This window comes from Cynocephalus volans, chromosome 12, assembly GCF_027409185.1.
Source record: "Cynocephalus volans isolate mCynVol1 chromosome 12, mCynVol1.pri, whole genome shotgun sequence".
Taxonomy (NCBI): domain Eukaryota; kingdom Metazoa; phylum Chordata; class Mammalia; order Dermoptera; family Cynocephalidae; genus Cynocephalus; species Cynocephalus volans.
In genome coordinates, this window is record NC_084471.1 from 67,836,760 (window position 1) to 67,857,638 (window position 20,879).

The window sequence follows — 20,879 nt, forward strand, 5'->3', positions numbered from 1 at the left end:
GTGGACTGTGACCTTCAGGAGCTGGTCTCCTTTCTCCACACCAGTGCCAACGGGAGGGGCAGAGGCGATGAGGAAGCTCATAAAGGGCTTTGAAGATGAAACAGGGCCTGTGGCCGGGGATTGTTGACACAGCCACACTGAAGAGGCAAGCGGGGTTGGCGCTTGAGAGGCCGGGTGATGCCAAGCCAATAAAATGCAGCTACTGTCCCTTTGCTGCCCCTGTTAATGCCAGCTGCTCCTATCACATAAAAGGGCCGGCGGCAACCCAGGAGCACAGGCCCTTGGCTCCATCCTCTGCCAACTTCTCCACTGTTCAGACACCTTCTTACCTCCATCATGACGTGTGGCTTCAACTCCGTGGGCTACGGATTCCGCCCTGGAAACTTCAGCTGCGCCTCGGCCTGCGGGCCCCGGCCCGGCCGCTGCTGCATCACGGCCGCCCCCTACCGCGGCATCTCCTGCTACCGCGGCCTCGCCGGGAACTTCGGCAGCCACAGCGTCTGCGGGGGCTTCCGCACCGGCTCCTGCGGCCGCAGCTTCGGCTACCGCTCCGGCGGCGTGTGCGGGCCCAGCCCCCCCTGCATCACCACCGTGTCGGTCAACGAGAGCCTCCTCGCGCCCCTCAACCTGGAGATCGACCCCAACGCGCAGTGCGTGAAGCACGAGGAGAAGGAGCAGATCAAGTGCCTCAACAGCAGGTTCGCTGCCTTCATCGACAAGGTGGGTGTCCTGGATCACACCCTTCCTGAACCCCTACCCCTGTTCAGGACTCAGGCTGGGGAGTCAGAAGTGAGCACTTGCCCATGGAAGCCCCCAGGCCAAAGAGAAGGGTAGTCATACTTCTAGGACACAGACTGAAAGACAGTAAAGACAATGATAGAATCAGGAGCTACTGGTTGGGTGGGGGAAACAAACTGAAAACATTCAAGCAGTACTAGGGGCAGAAACTTTAGAGATTACATCACCTCGTAAAGGACATGTGGGTGCTCAGTGCTTTTGAAGCTAATAAGTGCTTCCATGCCAAGGATGTGCTCCCTATGTCAAGGGCAGGGCTAGTGAACATGATGCTAGAAGACTGCCTGGACGTGGATCTCATGGATCCCACAGAGTTGTTTCTATACTATGTGGTGACTTGGCCCCTGAGCAGAGACCAGAGTAGTTTGTCCAAGCCACTGTGCCTGAGACTTGGGATCCAAGGGTGAGCAATAGACGCAGTCCCCATTCTCGTGGGCCTTATGGGGAGGCAAGCAGTATATGGTCTGGATTCAGTTGAAGCCGTCCACAGAGTCAATGTCCAGCTCAAGTCTGCAGCCAACTTTTCCATCAAATCCAGGCAACCACCATGGGGCAATGCTCAAGGGGCCAAGAGAAAAGACTCTGACTAGGAAGCAGTTCTGGAGCCAGGAAGAGCTCTCCAAAACCAACCTCAAAAGAAAAGTCACACTAGAGAGATACCCACAAAGAAGGACCAAAAAGTAAAAAACCTAGAACTCCTAACAGCATGAAAGACCAAGGATAGCATAAGAAAGAACTTACCAGGGGTATGGCAAAGTTCTTAGACAAAGGGATCTGAGTGGTGTAATGGGCCAACCTCATGGTAGGGAGATGGATGTGAAAGTTTCCGTGGGCCCAATGGCCTATAATTAGAATAGTGAGAGAAGAACCCTGTAGGGCAGCAGGTCAGAATCTGAGCTCTTCCTCTGCCATTGTGAAATCTGAGACAGTCAGATAATCTTTCTGGCCTTTGATTCCTCATCTGTAAAATGAGAGGACTGGTGCACAGAGCATTCCTGCACTAATATCTCAGGCAATTTTTCTAACTGCATTGTTGTTGTAGTGTCTGAATAATTCGCACATACTTTATCTTTCAACTTTTATAGTCTGCATTGCTAGGAAGGTCGACCTGTCCATTTGCACGCTGATGATCACACTTGGCTTGGTGTAGTAGTTGTTCGGCATAAGGATGCCTTTCTGTACCAGGTTTTGTTTAATACTCATAGTGAGGTGAGCTTTAACCTCCCCACTCTGCAGAGGAGTTAAGTGCTTTGTCCAAGTGTACATTGTTAACAAGTGGCAGCAGAGTCTGGACTCAGCATCGTTTAAGTGCTTTCCATGAGACCAGGTAAATTGCCTTAGAAGAGATTGAAGTTAGATCTCAGGAAGAACTTCCAGCTGATAAACTGATTAAACCCTGGTGTGGTTTTTGAGAGAGGTGACAAAACTCCCACCAGGGAGGACTCTGGGCCAGAGAGTTGGGGGGTTTCAGGCACTGGTGCTGGGACCTCTCCTGTCCTCTGATCCTGCAAGAAGAGATTCTCAGGGTTTGCCTCTGGGTGGCAGGTTCGCTTCCTGGAGCAGCAGAACAAGCTGCTGGAGACCAAGCTGCAGTTCTACCAGAACCGCAAGTGCTGCGAGAGCAACCTGGAGCCGCTGTTTGAGGGCTACATCGAGACGCTGAGGCGGGAGGCCGAGTGTGTGGAGGCCGACAGCGGGAGGCTGTCCTCGGAGCTCAACCACGTGCAGGAGGTGCTGGAGGGCTACAGGAAGAAGTGAGTGTGGGAAGGGACTGGCTTAGGAAAGGGCTTGGTGGAAGCTCCTGGAGCCCAAGAGAGTGTCCAGTCTGTGGCTGGGATCTCTGCTTAAGAACAGGAAGATCCTGCACTCCATGCCCTTCCTCAGGCACAGGGGTCCCTTGGGTGGGTCCTGATTCTCTGGAGATGGAAACTCACCTTGTCTTCCTACCAGCAAATTAGGGAAATGATGCTCTCTCCCTTTCTCCATCCACCACACCCCTCAGAAGAATTCATATTCGTTGGTCCCTTTGAGTTCAGCTCTCAAAGTCCTGGACATCCTTCTTAAGTTTACTCCTTCAGTCAACTAAGCCTACCATGTGCTAGCCAGACACCGGCTGGGCATTAGCGATCCAGGGCCAAGCAGTAGACATAGTCCCTGTCCCCATGGGCCTTACAGTCTGCTGTTAGGCAGACATGACATAGTCACAGATCTGGACCTTCAGTTACAAAATGTGACACACAGCATGACGAATACGCACTGGGTGCTCTAAAGGAACCTGCTGCTGAGGGGTGGCCAGCTTCCTGCAGTAACGTTCTCAGCCGTGGACTCCCCAGGCCCACCATGCCCCTCCCTCTGTCCCTGAGCTAGCCTTCCCACAGAACAAGAGGAAGTGACAGGCTTGACTTCTTTTGTCTCAGTCCAGGAGGGAATGACAGAGAGGGGATTCCACTATTTGCAGCAAAGTCGGGGGCCAGGGAGGGCTCAGAGGAAAAGAAAATGGAGACTTGGGTGAGAAAAACAGCCACCTCCCACTCCCCAACCACACACACTCTCTCACATACACAGCTTTCAGATCCTGCCATCCTACCTCCACCAAGTAAGCTCAGAGGTGATACAGGAGTGGGTGCTCCAGGTCTCCAGTATATCCCAGCAGGCCTAGACCTACAGCCTGACTTCTCCCTGGTCCTGCCCTGTTTCTTTTGGAGGTGGGGGATGAGTAGGGGGAGGTCTAGGAATCAGGGGCGTTTGCACATGTGCTCATGGCCAAGGTTGACAGCTGCTCAGACAAGGTCCCATTCTCCCTGCCCACCTCAGGTATGAAGAAGAAGTTGCACTTCGGGCCACAGCGGAGAACGAATTTGTGGCTCTAAAGAAGGTGAGTGAAGCCAAGCCCACCCCAAGTCCCCAGCCACCCCATCCTCTCTGCCCTGCCGCATGCAGCCGGGTCCTCAGAGCACCCTGAGGAGAGCTGGCCTCACGGCCCTTGCTGCCCCACACAGGAGGTGGACTGTGCCTACCTGCGCAAGTCGGACCTGGAGGCCAACATGGAGGCCCTGACCCAGGAGATCGACTTCCTGAGGCGACTGTACGAGGAGGTGAGGGGCCCTCAGCCTGACCCCTGCCCAGACCAGCCCAGGCATGATCCAGGCCTGTTGATGTGTGACTCGGGCTCAAGGGCAGAGGGTTGGAGGGAGCAAAGGAAGGAAGCAGGGAGACAGAGGAACGGAGAACCAAAACAGACAGATCGAGTAAGGGGCAGGAGTGAGCGCTCCAGGACGGCTGTCCCTGGGGACACCACCTGTGTCCCTGAGCCAGCGGTGCAGCACAGCCACACACACATCAGACAGCCTCAAACCCATTTCTCCAGTCCAGGATATTCTCCGGCAGCCAAGAGCCTTCCTTTATATGGTTGCTCTAGGAGAATGAAGAGGCCCCAACACAGGGTCTGGGCCCCTAGGAAGCATCTGTGACACACTGGCTATAAGGAAGAGCCTCGGTTCACACGGGCCTGAATAATTCCAGAAGTGGAACTGAGAAGTGCTTGTGTTTTTCTCTAAAAAGGATTTCTTATTTGTGCAGAAAGTTACACAATGTCGGGCCGAGCCCGTGGCGCACTTGGTAGAGTGCTGCGCTAGGAGCGCGGCGACTCTCCCGCCGCGGGTTCGGATCCCATATAGGAATGGCCAGTGCGCTCACTGGCTGAGTGCTGGTCACGAAAAAGACAAAAAAAAAAAAAAAAAAAAAGAAAGTTACACAATGTCATCAGGGGGTTTCTGCTCCAAACATGAGAGGTTGACTCCAGATGAGCCAAAGGGATTATAAGCATCTGTGGATAAGGAAAAGCCCAGATAGGTTGGTGGTCCTTCCTCTTCCCCCACCTCCTGCAGGAAATCCGTGTTCTCCAAGCCCACATCTCAGACACCTCGGTCATCGTCAAGATGGACAACAGCCGGGACCTGAACATGGACTGCGTCGTTGCCGAGATCAAGGCTCAGTACGATGACATCGCCACCCGCAGTCGGGCCGAGGCTGAGTCCTGGTACCGCAGCAGGGTGAGTGGCACAGGACACCTGCCTCCTAGACGTGGCGGTGGGAGGGATACAAGGTATATATTAGAAAAGGCTTCTGTGTGGAGATTCTGATCCCCAGGGATGGTAAGCGAAGGGCTGCCTCTCTGGGGTTGGGGTGGCAGGGCAGGACTGCCAAGTGTGGTAGCACAGGCTGAGCACTAACAACCTGCACACTCCTCCCTGGTGTTCTGAGTGGGTGTGAGGTCCCACCCTGAGCCTCATGAGCGTCTCTGCTTCCCCCCAGTGCGAGGAGATGAAGGCCACGGTGATCCGGCACGGAGAGACCCTGCGCCGCACCAAGGAGGAGATCAATGAGCTGAACCGCATGATCCAGAGGCTGACGGCCGAGGTGGAGAACGCCAAGTGCCAGGTACAGGAGCCCGGCCCACCCCTCAGCGTAGGAAGACTGTGGGCTTAGCCTATAGCAGAGGATTTAAGTTAGACTCTGGAAAAGTCTTCCTAGCAAGTCAGGTAAATGCAGCCTCACAGATGACAGTGAGATTGAAGAATTCTACTGAGACATTCCTATTGTCTGGGCCAGTGTGTGTGTGTGTGTGTGTGTGTGTGTGTGTGTGCGCGTGCGTGCGTGCGTGCGCGTGTGTGTGTGTGTGTGTGTGTAAGGAAAGGTAGGAGGCTGATTGTGGAGACAATACTTCAAAGCAGAAATTGAACGATCCTATTGGAGTCTGGCTGGGATTTCGGGAAACTAAGATTCACTCTCTCCTCCCCACATTCCCCCTGCTTCCCAGAACTCCAAGCTGGAGGTCGCCGTGACCGAGTCAGAGCAGCAGGGTGAGTCGGCCCTCAGCGACGCCCGCTGCAAGCTGGCTGAGCTGGAAGGTGCCCTGCAGAAGGCCAAGCAGGACATGGCCTGCCTGCTCAAGGAGTACCAGGAGGTGATGAACTCCAAGCTGGGTCTGGACATCGAGATCGCCACCTACAGGCGCCTGCTGGAGGGCGAGGAGCAGAGGTGGGCCCAACCCAGCTACCCCCAAGAAACCCACTTGTGTAGACCCGGCCACCTTTGATTCCTCCATATCTCAGTCTCGGTTTCAAAAACTGGCCCCAAGCTAGACTCTTGGCTCTTTACATCCCAAATCTCAGTAGACTGGAACTTGCACATGTTCCCTTTATCATATAAAGCCAGTGCCACTGTGATGTCCAGAATCTCAGAGGGCCCAGGGCCCTGCTAGGATTGGAACCTAAGCAAACCTGACTCTCAATTCAGGACATCCTCCCATTGTCCCATCCTCAATTCTTTCAAGATTCATATCCTGCCTGGTTTCTAGGAGGTCACCTTCCCTAGGGTAGAGTTGCTGGCCAAACTCTGGCCCTGACCTTGTATGCCTAAGAGGACCTTTCCCTTCCTAAAGCTGAGCCTGTCTGGATCTGCCAGATATGGTTGTTCAGGCTGTATACTGCACAAAGACAGCCAGCTAAGGGATGAGTGACAGCCGAAATCCAGCTCATACTCTCCTTGCTAAATAGTGTGCCCTGGAATTGCTGCCAGAAAGGCACCTTTTTTCTAAGTTGCACAAAGGCATAATTATAAACCAGAAGTAGCCCTGAGATGACCCATTCCAGCACGTAGGGGATGTTTGATGATATTTTTTTTTTCTTTCAATTTAATTTTATTTTATTTTACTTCTCAAAATACATTGTACTTGATTTTCATGCCCCTATACCCGTTCCTCTCCACCCCCTCCAATATCTGATGATCTTATTCTAATTTCTTTTCTTTTCCCCTTCCCCACCTTTTCCCCCCTCAGGCTGTGTGAAGGTGTTGGAGCTGTGAATGTCTGTAAGTATCTTGAGCCCTGAAAAAGAAAATTTTAGGTTGGGCAACAACAAGGATTTCCTGGGTGTGAGTGTGTAGAGACATTGGGAGGAGTGCTTTCAGTAATTGCCCAAGTAAAGGGGAGTGGGCGGTCATGCAGCAGGAAAAACTGAAATTAGCTTACAGGACAAAGCTCACAGCATGAATGGAGTTGGGGAGGTGAAAGATTAACAAGATGTCACTGCAAGAAGGGACCCCAGATGTCACTCAGTATAACCTCCACTTTGTTTGGTTGAGGAAGCTGAGACCCAGAGAGAGGAAAGGACTTGCCCAAGGTCACAAAGCAGACTGGGACCAGAACCCAAGTCTCCTGGCCCCCAGGCTAGAGTTCTCTCCACACCTTCAGAACTACTACTGAAGCACTTTGCATCTTTCCCTGGGTGGCTGACAAATCAGACAGACCTAAGGAAGGTAGCTGGATGGGATGGCCACCAGCCAGGCCGCCTAACCCTGTTGTTGTTCTGCAGGTGTCAGCAGCTCCCGGGGTGGCATCGTGTGCGGGGACCTCTGTGTGTCAGGCTCCCGACCTGTGATAGGCAGTGCCTGCAGTGCCCCCTGCAGTGGGAACCTGGCAGTGAACACAGGCATGTGTGCACCCTGCGGCCAGGGGAGATGTTAGGTTGCCCAGGAGAGAGCCAAGGAGGCCCCTTCTGCCACTGTCCCCACCCCCAGCTGAGAACAGTGGTGCATCGGTGGCTTTTCCCCTTGTGTTCTGAGAATATACCACCTGGCTCATTACCACCAACCACTCCTCTGCTCATCTTGTCCTGCTGGAAAGGGACCTGCTGCCCAGGAATGGACCCATCCCTTTCCCCATCTTGGCCTCCAGCCCCTCCCAGGGAAAAGGGTTTCTTTCCCTGGGAGGAGCATGGTGGGACTGCTTCCCATGCCTCTCTGGCCTCTCATCTCCCATTTCCAATAAACTGGGTGACCCACTTTCTGTGCTGTGTTGTCTTGCTTTCTTGGAGCAAACCCAGGTCCACCAACTGGTGAGCACCCCAGCCCAGCAATATGGCCTTAGGACAAGGGTCATCCTAACCTGTCCTCAACCAGGACACCTGCAGAGCCTGTCCCCAAATAATGCCATTGTCCCTGACCAGGCAGTGCTGACTGTGCTCCCAGAACCTTCTGCCCAAGTCACACCTGTCAGTCTGGGGCAGTTTGGGGCTTTGTTACTCCAAATGGTACCATATGAAGCTATGGGGTATGCAAGAAGGCAGCGTGTGTGTGTGTGTGTGTGCGTGTACTGCTGTAGGGGACGTAGAAAATTGTAGTGGAATTATTGAAAAATATAACTTTAATGTACGCAGTTTTTGTAACAAATGCTTGCTAAAAACATTTTAAGTAAAGCAGCTTCTAAGGGGCCATACAAAGGTCAGGCCTGAGCAAACTAACCATTCCAAGGAAGGGAATGACCCCCACCTGGTTCCAGGAACTGACTAGTTCCTATCTAAAGACCACCTGGCCAGACCCCGGGGAAGATAAACGATTGAGAAATGCGCTGTTCCTGATCGGGGTCCCAGCCAGCCTGCTAAAGCCTATCTGTAAATCTAAAGGCGCCACAGATAACCAACAACTCATCCTGTCACAAAGATCTGTTCAGAAAAACTGTATAAAAGATGCTTGTATTGTAAGCTCGGGGTCGCTTCTGTCCAGGAGACTAAGTGACCCCAGCATGCTGGAATAAAGTCCCTCTTGCTTGATTGCATTGGTCTCAGTCTCATGGTCTTTGTGAAGTGAGCCGTCCCAGTCTGTGGGATTTGTGCATGGTGCACAGATCTTACACTGCATGTGTGTATGTGTGTGTGTGCCCGTGTAGTTTTAGTCCCTTCCCCACACACACTCCTTTCTTTTCTTGGCACACCTTCACTCTGCTCCCCACCCACCACCCCCACAAACGTATCACAGCAGCAACCACCACAAGTGCCAACAGCCACCATCAGGGTGCCACCCTGTGCCAGCTTGGACCCCACCCCACCGTCACTGTCATCCCCATGCTGCCCACCAAACAAGGGGAAGATGACACTGCCCCTTCCCAGCCTTCCCCCCATACACATATGCTCCTCTTCGGCACCCAGACAACCTTCTCAAAAGCCCTGTAGTGGGGTAGAGGACACCATCTAATCACTTTCTCACCTGCCCCCCACTCACCACCTCATCCCCAGACCCCTCAGAGTGTCAGCCCCAAGGCTGAGATGGCTCCTCTGCCCCCTAGAAGAACCAGCCCTGGTAGTTCTTGGAGGATGCAGCCACATTCTCTGCAGCCCGTCTCCTTCCTCGCTGCCCCTCTCCATTCCTCCCCTTTGCCTAGCCCTACCCCAGCCCCTGACCTTTCCCTTTCCCACCCATCTCACCACACTGCCCTTGGAAGATCCTCCGCCTTCCCTCACTCCCTCCCTAAATATCTAGGCCCCTAGGCCCCAAGCTCTAGGGCCCCTGTCACCTTCTCTCCCTCCTGCTTCCTGACCCAAGTCTTGGGCCCAGGCCAGCCTCTCAATCCTCCCAGGCAGCCTATTCACTGGCTCCTGTCCCTCACCCATGCAGCTTACCTCGATCACTAATGTGCCCCCTGACTCTTCTCTCACCTGCCTGCACCCTCTCCCTGGGCAATGACTTCAGCCTTGTGCCTTCAGTTGCTGTCCATGGTTAATGTCTTCCTTGGTTAAAATCCTCCAACTGGGCTCCAGAGTCCTGATGACTCTCCTCCCACCCTCGCTCCTCAGCTTCAGACCCACGTGCCTGGTTCCCACAAGATGCCTCCACCCAGCAGTCCTAGACACACTTCGAGCTCAACAGACCTTCCAGCCTAACTCACCACCTCCCATCCTCTCAGCCAGTCTCCTCCTACCTCCCCATCAAGATCAACACAGCTACCCAAGCCAGAACCTGTCAGCTATCCTTGCTTTTCCCCCTCAAAATTAATTAACCCTCAAGCGCTTTTCTTTCCTGCTCACTAACTACTTCTCTAATCCACCTCTTTCCTCCCTCCCTACTGCTACCACCCATGTCCCGGCCACCATCTCGCCTGCAGTCCTGCTCTTCTCCCCTCCCAATCCCCACTACATGGCAGCCAGAGAGACATTCAGAAAACACAAGTCTGACCTTTCACTGGGTCCCCACTGCCCTCAGGATAAAGTCCAGACTCAGACATAACACGTAGTCCTACATGTCTGCTCTGACTAATCTCTCAGTACCCCTCACGGCTCCTCATTCCCCACTAACCCCATCTTTCTCCCATACTCTGGCTCAAAATGCCCTGAACACCTGTCAGGAGAGGGGTTGAATCAGAGGCTCTGCAAGGGCCTTTTCAGTTGCGACCTTCTTGGGAAGAGACTCTGAACTCTGCTCGGGGATTTTAACACTCCCTTCCCAGGCTTAAGGAGAATACCTTGAGGACTGCCAGCCTTGGGATGTCATTGAGGGGCCACTTGGGAGAATCTAAGGAGGCTCCATGCCTCTGGAGGTGATGCACCTTTCTTCCACCCTACCAGTTCAAGGGACCAGGCAAGACTGATGTTATGAACTCTCCATCTGTTAGAGCTTCTGAACCCCTGAGCCCCATCTCCTCCGCCACCACTCCACCTCTCTTTCAAGGACACAGGTGGCTGCACAGAGCCCTGGGCCATGGTGCTGGGGGGAAAGAGAAGCTAAGTTGAAGGATTATTAACCAGGAAATACCAGTTACTTCCCAAAAGGAGTAATATTGAAGCTGAGACCTCAGTGAAGACCAGGAGCCCATTTATTCAATCAACAAATAGTTATTGAGTGCCTGCTATGTACCAGGTACTGTTACACAAGCTTGGGTTCATATAAGTAAAGAAAGTAGTCAAAGATGCTTGTCCCCTGTGAAGCTGACATTTCACAGCAAAAAGTTAACCTAAGTAAGGAGTTAGCCAGGATGCAGAGATCTGTTCCAGACACGGGGAATAGCATATGAAAAGGTGGGGCTGGAGAAAGAGCATGGGCACATCCAGGAACTCTAGCAAGTTCAGTTCTTGTGGGGAGGAGTGGGGGACTGCTCTCCAGTGCCCTCTAGAAACTTAAAACATGCCCTTTATTTCTACATTCTCCTCCACTGCCCCCTCCTACCCCATCTCCACTCCACACCATAAAACGTTTCTTCATCCAAGGACATTTCTCATCCCTACTTCCAGGCAATTGCCTCATTATCCTCCAGAGGCAGGTGGTATGAGCCAATTAACAAGGCCTTCCATGCTTCACAGAGAGCCAATTGCCTCCTCTCTGGAAGTTTCCTACTGGCTGCTGAGGAATGTGAGCCATCTGGATATCAGATCCCTCTGTGCTGAGAAGCCTGAGATAAGGCCAGCCATGGTAGTGTCAATGCCCAGAGTCACAGTCCCTGAGCATCCACCCTATTCTGCATACAGCTGAAGCTCTCCCTCACTCAGTGAGCTGGTGGTACCAACCACCATTTATCCTGTGGGTAAACTAACTGAGGTTCCAAAAGGTAAAGGGGCTCGACCACACTCTCTTGGTGGCAAAGTTAGGACAAGAGCCTAAGACCCCAGACTTCCATCCCATAGTCTTTTTCTACCACTCACTCTGCCTCCTGCTATTCAGAGGCTGAGTGCTGTACTGTTATGATATCACAGTGATAGTAATTACAACAACAAATACCAGTTTTTGAGTATCTATTACGTGCCATGCTATATTCCAAACTTTTATTTGTACCTTCCCACTTAATCCTCCTGTGGTAGTTATCTTTAGACATGACCCCCTCAGCAATTCCCTCCACCCTGTGCATGCCACTCTTCATACCACGGGTGGAACCTACTTCCCCTCCCCTTGAATCTGGGCTGGCCGCATGACTGCTTTTACCAATAGAATGTGGTGGATCTTCTGTGCCCAGGCCTTAAGAGGACTGGCAGCACATGGAGGAGAACAGAGCCCTGGCTGTCAGCCCCCACCCCAGCTGAGCTCTCAACCAGTGGCCAGCACCAAGTGCCTGCCAGATGAGTGGAGCCATTTTGGACCTTCCAGTCATCCCAGAGCCCTAGCCAACGACATGAAGCAGAAGAGTCACCCAGTCAATCTACATAGTCATAAAAAATGTTGTTTTAAGCCACTAAATTTGGGGATATTTTGTTACATAGCAATATGGAAGAAGTTAGTACCTGGTAGTGGGGTGCTGCTATAACAAAACCTGAAACCTGTAATATTGGCTTTGGGAGCAGGTGTCAGGCAGAGCCTGAATGCCCTCAAGGAGACACATGAAGTCTAATGGATGGTAAGGAAATTATCATTAGATGCTGATGAAAAGGTCTAGGGATAGGGGCTGCTTCTTATAACTACAACTCCTGTATTCTTTAGAGTTCTTGCTTTTTGCTACCCAATCCATCATTCCTCCAATCATCTGTTGTAGTTAATAACTTTTTGTATTAAACTTTCTCTGTTCAAATTATTGTCTTCTGATTGGACCATGACTGATACACAACCCTTGGCCAACAATCCCAGCTGAGCTCCCAGCTGGTGGCCAGCACCAAATCTAGCCATGGGAGAGAGGACATTTTAGCATCCTAGCACCACGGACAACATCATGAAAAGTAGAACTGCCCAGTAAGCCCACAGAATGTTGAGAAATGATAAAGTATGTTTTAAGTCTCTCCATTTGGAGTGATTTGTTATGTGCAATAGATATTTGAAACACCTCCCTACAACCCAGCAGGTATCAGTATCCCATGTTACACATGAAGAAGCTAAGGCTCGGCACGTATTAGTGACTTGCCCACAGTTAAAACGGAACTGGTAAACAGCTGAACCAGCATGCAGACATAGGTCTGTACTGTATTAACAAAGCCCTTTCAAACATAATCCTTCTTAGGGAGCTAGAAGGATCTTAGGAATACTGTCCAACCTCCCTCATTCTACAGCCAGGAAGCTTAAGCTCCAAAGATGGACCATACATTTGGCCCACAGCACTCAGGACCCTGAGTTAGAAGCCCGGTACTCCGCACCGTCAGCCCGGTTCTCTTCCTCTCCCCCACTCTGCTTCTCTCGCAGGCCTTTCTTCCATCCCACCCCACCCATTTCCTCCTGCACTGTGCCCCTCCAGGAATGCCCCTGGGGGGAGGGGAGATCACATAGTTGAGAACTCCTAGGAGACATTTCGCCAGGTCTAGAGACATCTTTGATTGTCAAATTGGTGGTGGGGGAGTACAAGTGGACAGAGGCCAGGGATGCTGCTTAACTTCCTATAAAAGGCTCAGGACAGCCCCACAACAAGACTTATCCAGTCCCAAACTGTCAATCGTGTTGAGGTTGAGAAACCTTGGTCTAGAGAAACCCATGACCCCACAGGATTCCCTCCCTCCTCGAGTCTTCCCTTGCTTTCCCCAAGGCCTGGGCTGCTCAAGGACAGGTGGACAGCATCCACTGCAGTCATTTCCACCCGCTAGAAAACATCGAGGTGCATGGAGAGTTCCCGAGGGCTTCTCTGGCAGGGAGCACCTTGCAAGGACAGCCCTGGCATTTTCAGGACTCTGAAGCACCAAGTTTGATTCGCTACAATTAGTTTATTGGAGACACAGAGTGAAACAAAGACAAACGTGCAGGCAGTTGGGTCATTGGCTTTTTAGAAGCTTCTGCAGGCAGCCCTGGAAGGGAGGTGCTCTCCCCTTCGGGTCGCTCCCTCACAGAGTTCCACGGAGACCACCATCAACGTTCCTGTCTCCATTCCGCAGGCACGTGGGCAGATTCCCAGAGAGTACAGACAGAGATACAGAGATTCTGGGGCCTGCCCTGCTCCTCCAACCTTGGGGAAAGGAGACAGGCAGGACCAATGAATCCAGCAAAAAATAGAAAGCGGCAGAAAAGGATGGATCCTCAGGGCAACAAATTAACTACTAGGGAAGACTACAGAAGGAGATCAGGGCACTTGGGGCGCCTGGGGGACGGCGCCCAGAGGGAAGCAAGCAGGGAGGGCTTGCAGAGTGTTCACATGTGGGACCGGTTTTGGGGAGGCCGGCGGCGGGCAGTGCGTTCCGGTTGCATGAGGTCCTGGCTGGGCGGAGGGTGACGGTGACGGTGACAGTCGCTTGCAAAGGCAGCAGCTTCCTAGCACCTCTTGCAGCCGCCGCAGGCGTTGGTCCCCACCACCACGTTGCCGCTGCAGGGGGCGCTGCAGACTGTGGTGGAGACAGCAGGGGCAGCACCGGTGGCGCAGAGATCTCCACAGACGACGCCACCGCGGGAGCTGCTGACGCCTGTGCGGGGAGAGCAAGTGAAGACGCGCATCAGGCACAGCCACAGCCACAGCCCAATGCCCCCTCCCCAAAGGGGCTTTGACCACCCCAGCCGGTGAAGGGGGAGGGCTGGGACTACTTACAGACATTCACGGAGCCAAGACCCTCACACAGCCTGTAGGAAGAGGAAAGGGGAGAGGTCAGTGTCGCGGAAAAGGCAGCAGGAGCACGCGACCAAGGTGGAAGGCAAGATCCGTGGCCCTCCTTCTGGGCATTCGCCAAGGGGAAGGTGCAGGACACGGGCTAATCCAGGAGCCAGGGAGCCCCTGGTCGCCGTGTTCATTCTGGAGAGAGAAGGCCTGTGCGAGAGCCACACTCCATTGCTGCTTAGCTGTGCAACGATTCAACCTCCCTCAGCCTAGGTTTCCTCATCTGGAAAACCTACTTCCTAGATCTGTTATGAGGATTAAATCAATTAATACACGTGAAGTACTTAGTGCCTGGCACAAAGTGAGCACTTAAGAACTACGAGCTGCATTGCTTCTATGTTGGTTCTGATTGAACTGTAAATGCAATTAAGGGGAACAGATTTAACTTCCTAAATCCGGTCTGATTAATGTCATAAGAATGCAGGCTTCAGGAGGGTGGAATTTTCTGTCTATTGTTTTTCTCACTGCAGAATCTACACTGCCTTAAAGCAATGCCCGGCTCAATAAATAACTGTTGAATGAATGAATGGGGTTTTAGAACCCATTTAAAACAGGCTCAGAGACTAAAACAATTCTCTCATTTGACAGATGGAGAAACTGAGGCCCAGCGAGAAGAAATGACGACAGAAGCTGGACTATAACTCAGGCCACCTAACTTCACCCAGCTGGCATTTCCTTCCCACACAACGTTGTCTCCCTAAGGGAATCAAACGGAATTCCCCTGAAGCCACAGTGGCCAATGGTTGCTGGAATCAGCTTCAGACCAGAGGAGGATCCGCAGCCCAATATCAAATCCTCCCACGCCCAGGTTTCCTAGGAACCACACCTAAATCTTCTGAATTCAATCCAAGAGCCTTATGCAGTAAAGAGGTGGGCCTCTCAGTTTCCAGTGCCACCTCCATGTGTCTCTCCAAATTCTAAATGCAGACTGGAAAAACTCCTCTTCCCAAATTCTTCATTTATGAAACTCCCCAGGCGCAGCCAGACCAGTGCCTCTGAGCTCTCCAGTGCAAGTACTTGAGTTTGCTGGGAGGCTCCCCATGTGATCACTTTGACTTCCAGGTACCAGACCTGCCTTCTCATCTCCCCAGTACACAGGATGCTCCCTCCGCATCCTCACCCTCCACACTCCTCTCCCCAGAGCCAAGGGCCTGGCTGTGCACAAGAAGACGCGATGCTCAGGTGCCTGTGTCTGTGTGTCTCTGCCCTCACACTGGGATCTCAGGCAGACACAGGTCCTTCCCCTGACCAGCCAAGGGGAAGAAACCAGAGCAAAGAATGGGCTCGCATTCTGGGAATGCTGTCCTTACAGGGGCAGGAGCTGTAGATCTGCCCTCCAGCCCTAGGAAGGCTTCTTGACTAATGGGTTGTCTCCCCTCCCACCTCCGAAGCAAGCAAACAAATAAAAATCCTGAGAGCAAGGCATACCTGCCACAAGGGACAAGTCCCTACTTTCTGTCTAACTCAGTCCCACATGCTGCAATGGAAGACCACTTTGACATACTCATTGTAATTACAATAGATAAGTGTGAATTAATGGAACCCTCAATCTGAAGCCATCATTATATGTGACAGGATCAGGGTCAGGGCCAGAGCCAGGCTAGGGAAGAGAGCTGGAATCCTGAGTGGCACATGCAACTAGGGGTGGGAAGGAGGAGGCACTCTCCAGGGAAGATGACCTAAGCCTGAGCTGGGCTTCTTAGGAACAGGGATTACTGCTGCCAGACTCCTGGCTCTAAAGACAGATTTTCAAAAGGCTCCAATCCAGACCAGTGCCTGGTGGGCATGAGAGACTCAGATTGGGCTAGATCATACACAAAGGACTTATGCAAATTACCTGTCCAGTTGCAGGATGGGGAGGTTTGAAAACAGAAGCGGAATGGTGCCAAGAGTGTGAGGAACAGAGTACACTGAGAACCCAGGCAGGGCTGGGAAACTAAAAGGGCTATGGGACCCACCTCTGCTCTTCGCCCTCCAGCAGACGTCTGTAGGTGGCGATCTCGATGTCCAGGCCCAGCTTGGAGTTCATCACCTCCTGGTACTCCTTGAGCAGGCAGGCCATGTCCTGCTTGGCCTTCTGCAGGGCACCTTCCAGTTCAGCCAGCTTGCAGCGGGCATCACTGAGGGCCGACTCACCCTGCTGCTCCGACTCAGTCACGGCAGCCTCCAGCTTGGAGTTCTGGGGGCCCAGAAGAGAATAGATGGGTTATGGCCACTGGGTCTCTGTACATTACCTGGATGTGTCTGGTCTCACCACCCAGCTGGAAACACCCCAAAAACAGAGCCTCTTGCCTTCATCACCTGTGTCTCCCTGAGTGACCATGACTAGGGACCCTACATGTGCAAATGGGTTAGAGATGAATGGTGAGATCCAGATAGGGCACTCACATGCTATGTGACACTGGATCGGCCTCTCTGGTTTGGGCACACATAATGCATACCTGGCACTTGGCATTCTCCACCTCGGCCGTCAGCCTCTGGATCATGCGGTTCAGCTCATTGATCTCCTCCTTGGTGCGGCGCAGGGTCTCTCCGTGCCGGATCACCGTGGCCTTCATCTCCTCGCACTGGGGGGAAGCAGAGACGCTCATGAGGCTCAGGATGGGACCTCACACCCACTCAGAACACCAGGGAGGAGTGTGCAGGTTGTTAGTGCTCAGCCTGTGCTACCACACTTGGCAGTCCTGCCCTGCCACCCCAACCTCAGAAAGGCAGCCCTTCTCTTACCATCCCTGGGGATCAGAATCTCCACACAGAAGCCTTTTCTAATATATACCTTGTATCCCTCCCACCGCCACGTCTAGGAGGCAGGTGTCCTGTGCCACTCACCCTGCTGCGGTACCAGGACTCAGCCTCGGCCCGACTGCGGGTGGCGATGTCATCGTACTGAGCCTTGATCTCAGCAATGACGCAGTCCATGTTCAGGTCCCGGCTGTTGTCCATCTTGACAATGACTGAGGTGTCTGAGATGTGGGCTTGGAGAACACGGATCTCCTGCAGGAGGTGGGGTCAGGGTGGCAAAAGCTTGTTTAGACTACATCCCACCCACCACAGCCTGTTTCCAATCTTCTCAGACCTTCCCTGGTCCCCAGTCCTGCCTGCTCACCCAGCTGCATGGACTGTATCCCCTTAACAAATCCCAGTCTGACACTCCAACCCCCAGACCAACCACACTCTTCTCTGCTGGCTTCCAGGTTGCTGCCTGGCCCACAGCCCTTTACCTCCTCATATAGACGCCTCAGGAAGTCAATCTCCTCGATCAGAGCCTCCACGTTGGCCTCCATGTCAGACTTGCGTAGATAGGCACAGTCCACCTCCTGGAAAGGTGGGCATTGTTGAAACTCAGAGGATCCCTGGTGGCTGTGCCCCAGACTCCTCTCTCTTTTCGCCTTTTGTCAAAGTCCTGGATGCACCATTCAATGGCATGCCTCTCCGAGAACATTCCTTCCTGATTTGGAAAGGCCATTGCACCCCGCCCTGAGGTTGAGCCCCAGGTCTCCCCAAGAAGAGTCTGTCAATCTGAGATTCTATGGATCTGTGATTCCCACCCCCGTGTTACTTGCCTTCTTCAGAGCCACAAACTCATTCTCAGCTGTTGCTCTCAGAGAAACTTCCTCCTCGTACCTGAGACAGAAGAGAGAAGAGAGCAGGTCATAGAAGGACGGTATCTGCAGAACCCCCTGCCACTTCATAGCACTGATGGGTAAAATATTGGGAACACCCAAAACCACTGGGCCTCTGACTTCACTGCTAAGTCCTTTCTGGTGGGATTTAGGATGTGTCTGGGATTCTCTCTCCACTTTGAGTTGGGGGAGAGGGCTAATCTTCTTTGACCTCCCAGTCCTACCCCAAGGCTCCTGTGAAGTCATCTAGAAGACAAATAAGGACTCTGTCCCAAACCCATGCTGGGAGTGAACAGCATGGCCTCTCGGGCTCTGCAGCCCCAGCCTCCTCTCACCTGGGTGTCAATCCCAGCTCAGGTATGGGGCTTCATACACCAATGGGCCCTCAGGACTCAGCACCCAAGGTAGTGAAATACCCAGAGCCCTAGGACCTGGAAAACCTGAGCGACCCTGAGGCTGACATCTGATCCAGGTGCTACAGGAGTAGGGACCTGGAAGACTGTAGAAGCTTCCATCCCACAGAGCAGAGGGGAAAGCTGCTGAGTGGTTCAGCTCAGAGAAGAGAAGGCTGAAGTAGGATAGAAATATGTCATGGGGGAATCACAGCCCTACTCCTAGGCAGGTATCTGGACAAAAATTCCACAAATGAAAAGATCCTGCAACACTGTCAGACTGCCTGTGTGGCCACTCAAGCTACTGGAAGTCCTTCGGATCATCTAATTCAATGGTCTTAACCTAAGCTCGTTTTCTGTGCCCAAAAATCACTCCCAGCCACACTCACTTCTTCTTGTAGCCCTCCAGCACCTCCTGCACGTGGTTGAGCTCCGAGGACAGCCTCCCGCTGTCGGCCTCCACGCACTCGGCCTCCCGCCTCAGCGTCTCGATGTAGCCCTCAAACAGCGGCTCCAGGTTGCTCTCGCAGCACTTGCGGTTCTGGTAGAACTGCAGCTTGGTCTCCAGCAGCTTGTTCTGCTGCTCCAGGAAGCGCACCTGCCATTGGAGGTTGGACAAGGGGTCAGATGGCTCTTGGTGCCCCAAACCCAACTCTTGGGGGTCATTGCTTTAACATGAATTCCCAACCTGGAGCTCAGCAGAGATTAGGAAGAGGTGGGCAGTGAGAGACAAGGCAAATTGTGGATTTCCCGATCCTGATCTATGTCTGGATTTTCCATTTATGGATGGGAGCAAGGGGCTGGGAAACCTCAGTGTCCACTCCCAGGTGAGCTGAGTTATCCCCACCAGATGAATCCGGGTGGCACGTGTTAGGTGCCAGATGGAGGGCTCAGACCCCCTCACTCTGAAGCCAGGTGAGGCAGGAGCCCTCACAGGCAGAGCACCCAGATTCGGATCACAGACTGGGGTTTCTGGGGATGGGTACCAGAGAGACGATGTCACAGGCCATCTAGAGGAGAGCTCGGCCCCCCGGCCCCTCCCCACCTCATCCGGTAGTCAGTGCACTCCACCCACTGGAGGGAGCACAGTTCTCAGCCTAGGGCTGTCCAAACCTCTGATTCCAGCAGTAGTGGTTGTATTCCTCTCCAACTTCCTGAAGTCTAGCTTGTGCCTCAGAGCTGCCTGGCCACACCTTCCTTCCCCTAGCTCTGCCTTGTCTGAGCTGTCAGCTGAGTCTCTGTGGGTCTGATTGTCTATGTGTGTCTGTGTGCCTCTCCCATCAGACAGGGATCTCAGGCAGGCAGAGGTCTTTCTGCCTTTGACTCCTCTTTCAGTGGCCAGCCGTGTCTGTGCACATGGTTGGGGGTTCAGGAAGGGCGTGATCCAGGACACCCACCTTGTCGATGAAGGCAGCGAACCTGCTGTTGAGGCACTTGATCTGCTCCTTCTCCTCGTGCTTCACGCACTGCGCGTTGGGGTCGATCTCCAGGTTGAGGGGCGCGAGGAGGCTCTCGTTGACCGACACGGTGGTGATGCAGGGGGGGCTGGGCCCGCACACGCCGCCGGAGCGGTAGCCGAAGCTGCGGCCGCAGGAGCCGGTGCGGAAGCCCCCGCAGACGCTGTGGCTGCCGAAGTTCCCGGCGAGGCCGCGGTAGCAGGAGATGCCGCGGTAGGGGGCGGCCGTGATGCAGCAGCGGCCGGGCCGGAACCCACAGGCCGTGGCGCAGCTGAAGGCGCGGCCACCGCAGTATGATCCACAAGTCATGGTGCTTTGGGGGGAGACAAGAGACTCTGAGGATGGAGACGTCCAAATGGAGAGTACAGTGGAGGAGGTGTCAGATGTTTACTTCTTGGACTTCTGTAGGCCCTTTATATATGTGAGGACCCTGACTTGTGACCACGTGGGTAAGGGGAATTAGATGCGTTAATGGGCTTGGGTTGTTTAGCTGCTGTAGCTCCTCCCTTAATATGCCTAATTGGTGCCCAGATGCAGCCAGATGTTTATGGTCCTTTGCCCTAAACTACACAATTTTCTTCTTCAAAGGGCCACCTCACCTCCCACACCCACCTCAACTTCCCAGTGCACAGGTGGCAAAACTGAGAGGTTAGAGGACGGTGTGGGCAGTGACTCAAGTTGGAATGGAGGGAGGGAAGGGGCGAGGCTGTGGGTCCTGTTCCGCCCCTTTTGATGAGACCAACACCGCTGTCCGTGGTGCTGATGGGACCAAGCCAGGAACGTTGGAGGAGCATGAGATCAGATGATGCGGAATTTGAGGTGTGCTTGGTGGTTTCCCAGACCCAGGTGGCCCCTTTCTGCACCCCAAAAGCCCCACATTTACACAATCTCTAACTTAATCCAGCACCCTCAAACCAGTTCCCACTCCCAAATCCCTTACATATACCTATCAACATGTTCTCTCTCTCTCTCTCTCTCTCTCTCTCTCTCTCTCTCTCTCTCTCTCTCTCTCTCTCATACACACACACACACAAAATGCACTCACATGCTGGCCTTCCCACCCATAATTTCACACACACTCTCACAGGCGCTCACTTGCACATTCACCCGCCCTCACTAGCACACAGACCAATCCTTAAGCCAACTTATTGGACCCTCTTGGCTGGCCTATGCTGAGAGTCTCTTGTGATGCCTCAGGAAGCACACATTGGCCCACTGGCCCCAGGAAAGGGCAGGCAGTCATTTCCAAAAAGGCCCCTAGCAAGGATCGAGTGCCTAGATGTCACCTCAGGTC

The 20,879-nt window shown here is 53.2% G+C and overlaps 2 protein-coding genes across 2 annotated transcripts; one reads left to right on the forward strand and one right to left on the reverse strand.

The window, feature by feature from the left end:
* Nucleotides 1-336: 336 nt before the first annotated feature.
* On the forward strand, nt 337-7,341 carry KRT83 (keratin 83). The gene is made up of 9 exons (XM_063115818.1): nt 337-720; nt 2,341-2,549; nt 3,610-3,670; nt 3,795-3,890; nt 4,683-4,847; nt 5,110-5,235; nt 5,615-5,835; nt 6,635-6,666; nt 7,170-7,341. Exons 1-9 carry the CDS (start codon nt 337-339, stop codon nt 7,319-7,321), a joined length of 1,446 nt encoding a protein of 481 aa, XP_062971888.1. The 3' UTR covers nt 7,322-7,341.
* A 6,315-nt stretch (nt 7,342-13,656) lies between these two features.
* Nucleotides 13,657-19,894, reverse strand: KRT86 (keratin 86). The gene is made up of 10 exons (XM_063115682.1): nt 19,526-19,894; nt 18,518-18,726; nt 17,677-17,737; nt 17,335-17,430; nt 16,943-17,107; nt 16,555-16,680; nt 16,072-16,292; nt 14,048-14,079; nt 13,784-13,925; nt 13,657-13,723 (listed from the first exon to the last, which is right to left on the reverse strand). Exons 1-10 carry the CDS (start codon nt 19,892-19,894, stop codon nt 13,657-13,659), a joined length of 1,488 nt encoding a protein of 495 aa, XP_062971752.1.
* Between the last annotated feature and the right edge of the window lie 985 nt (nt 19,895-20,879).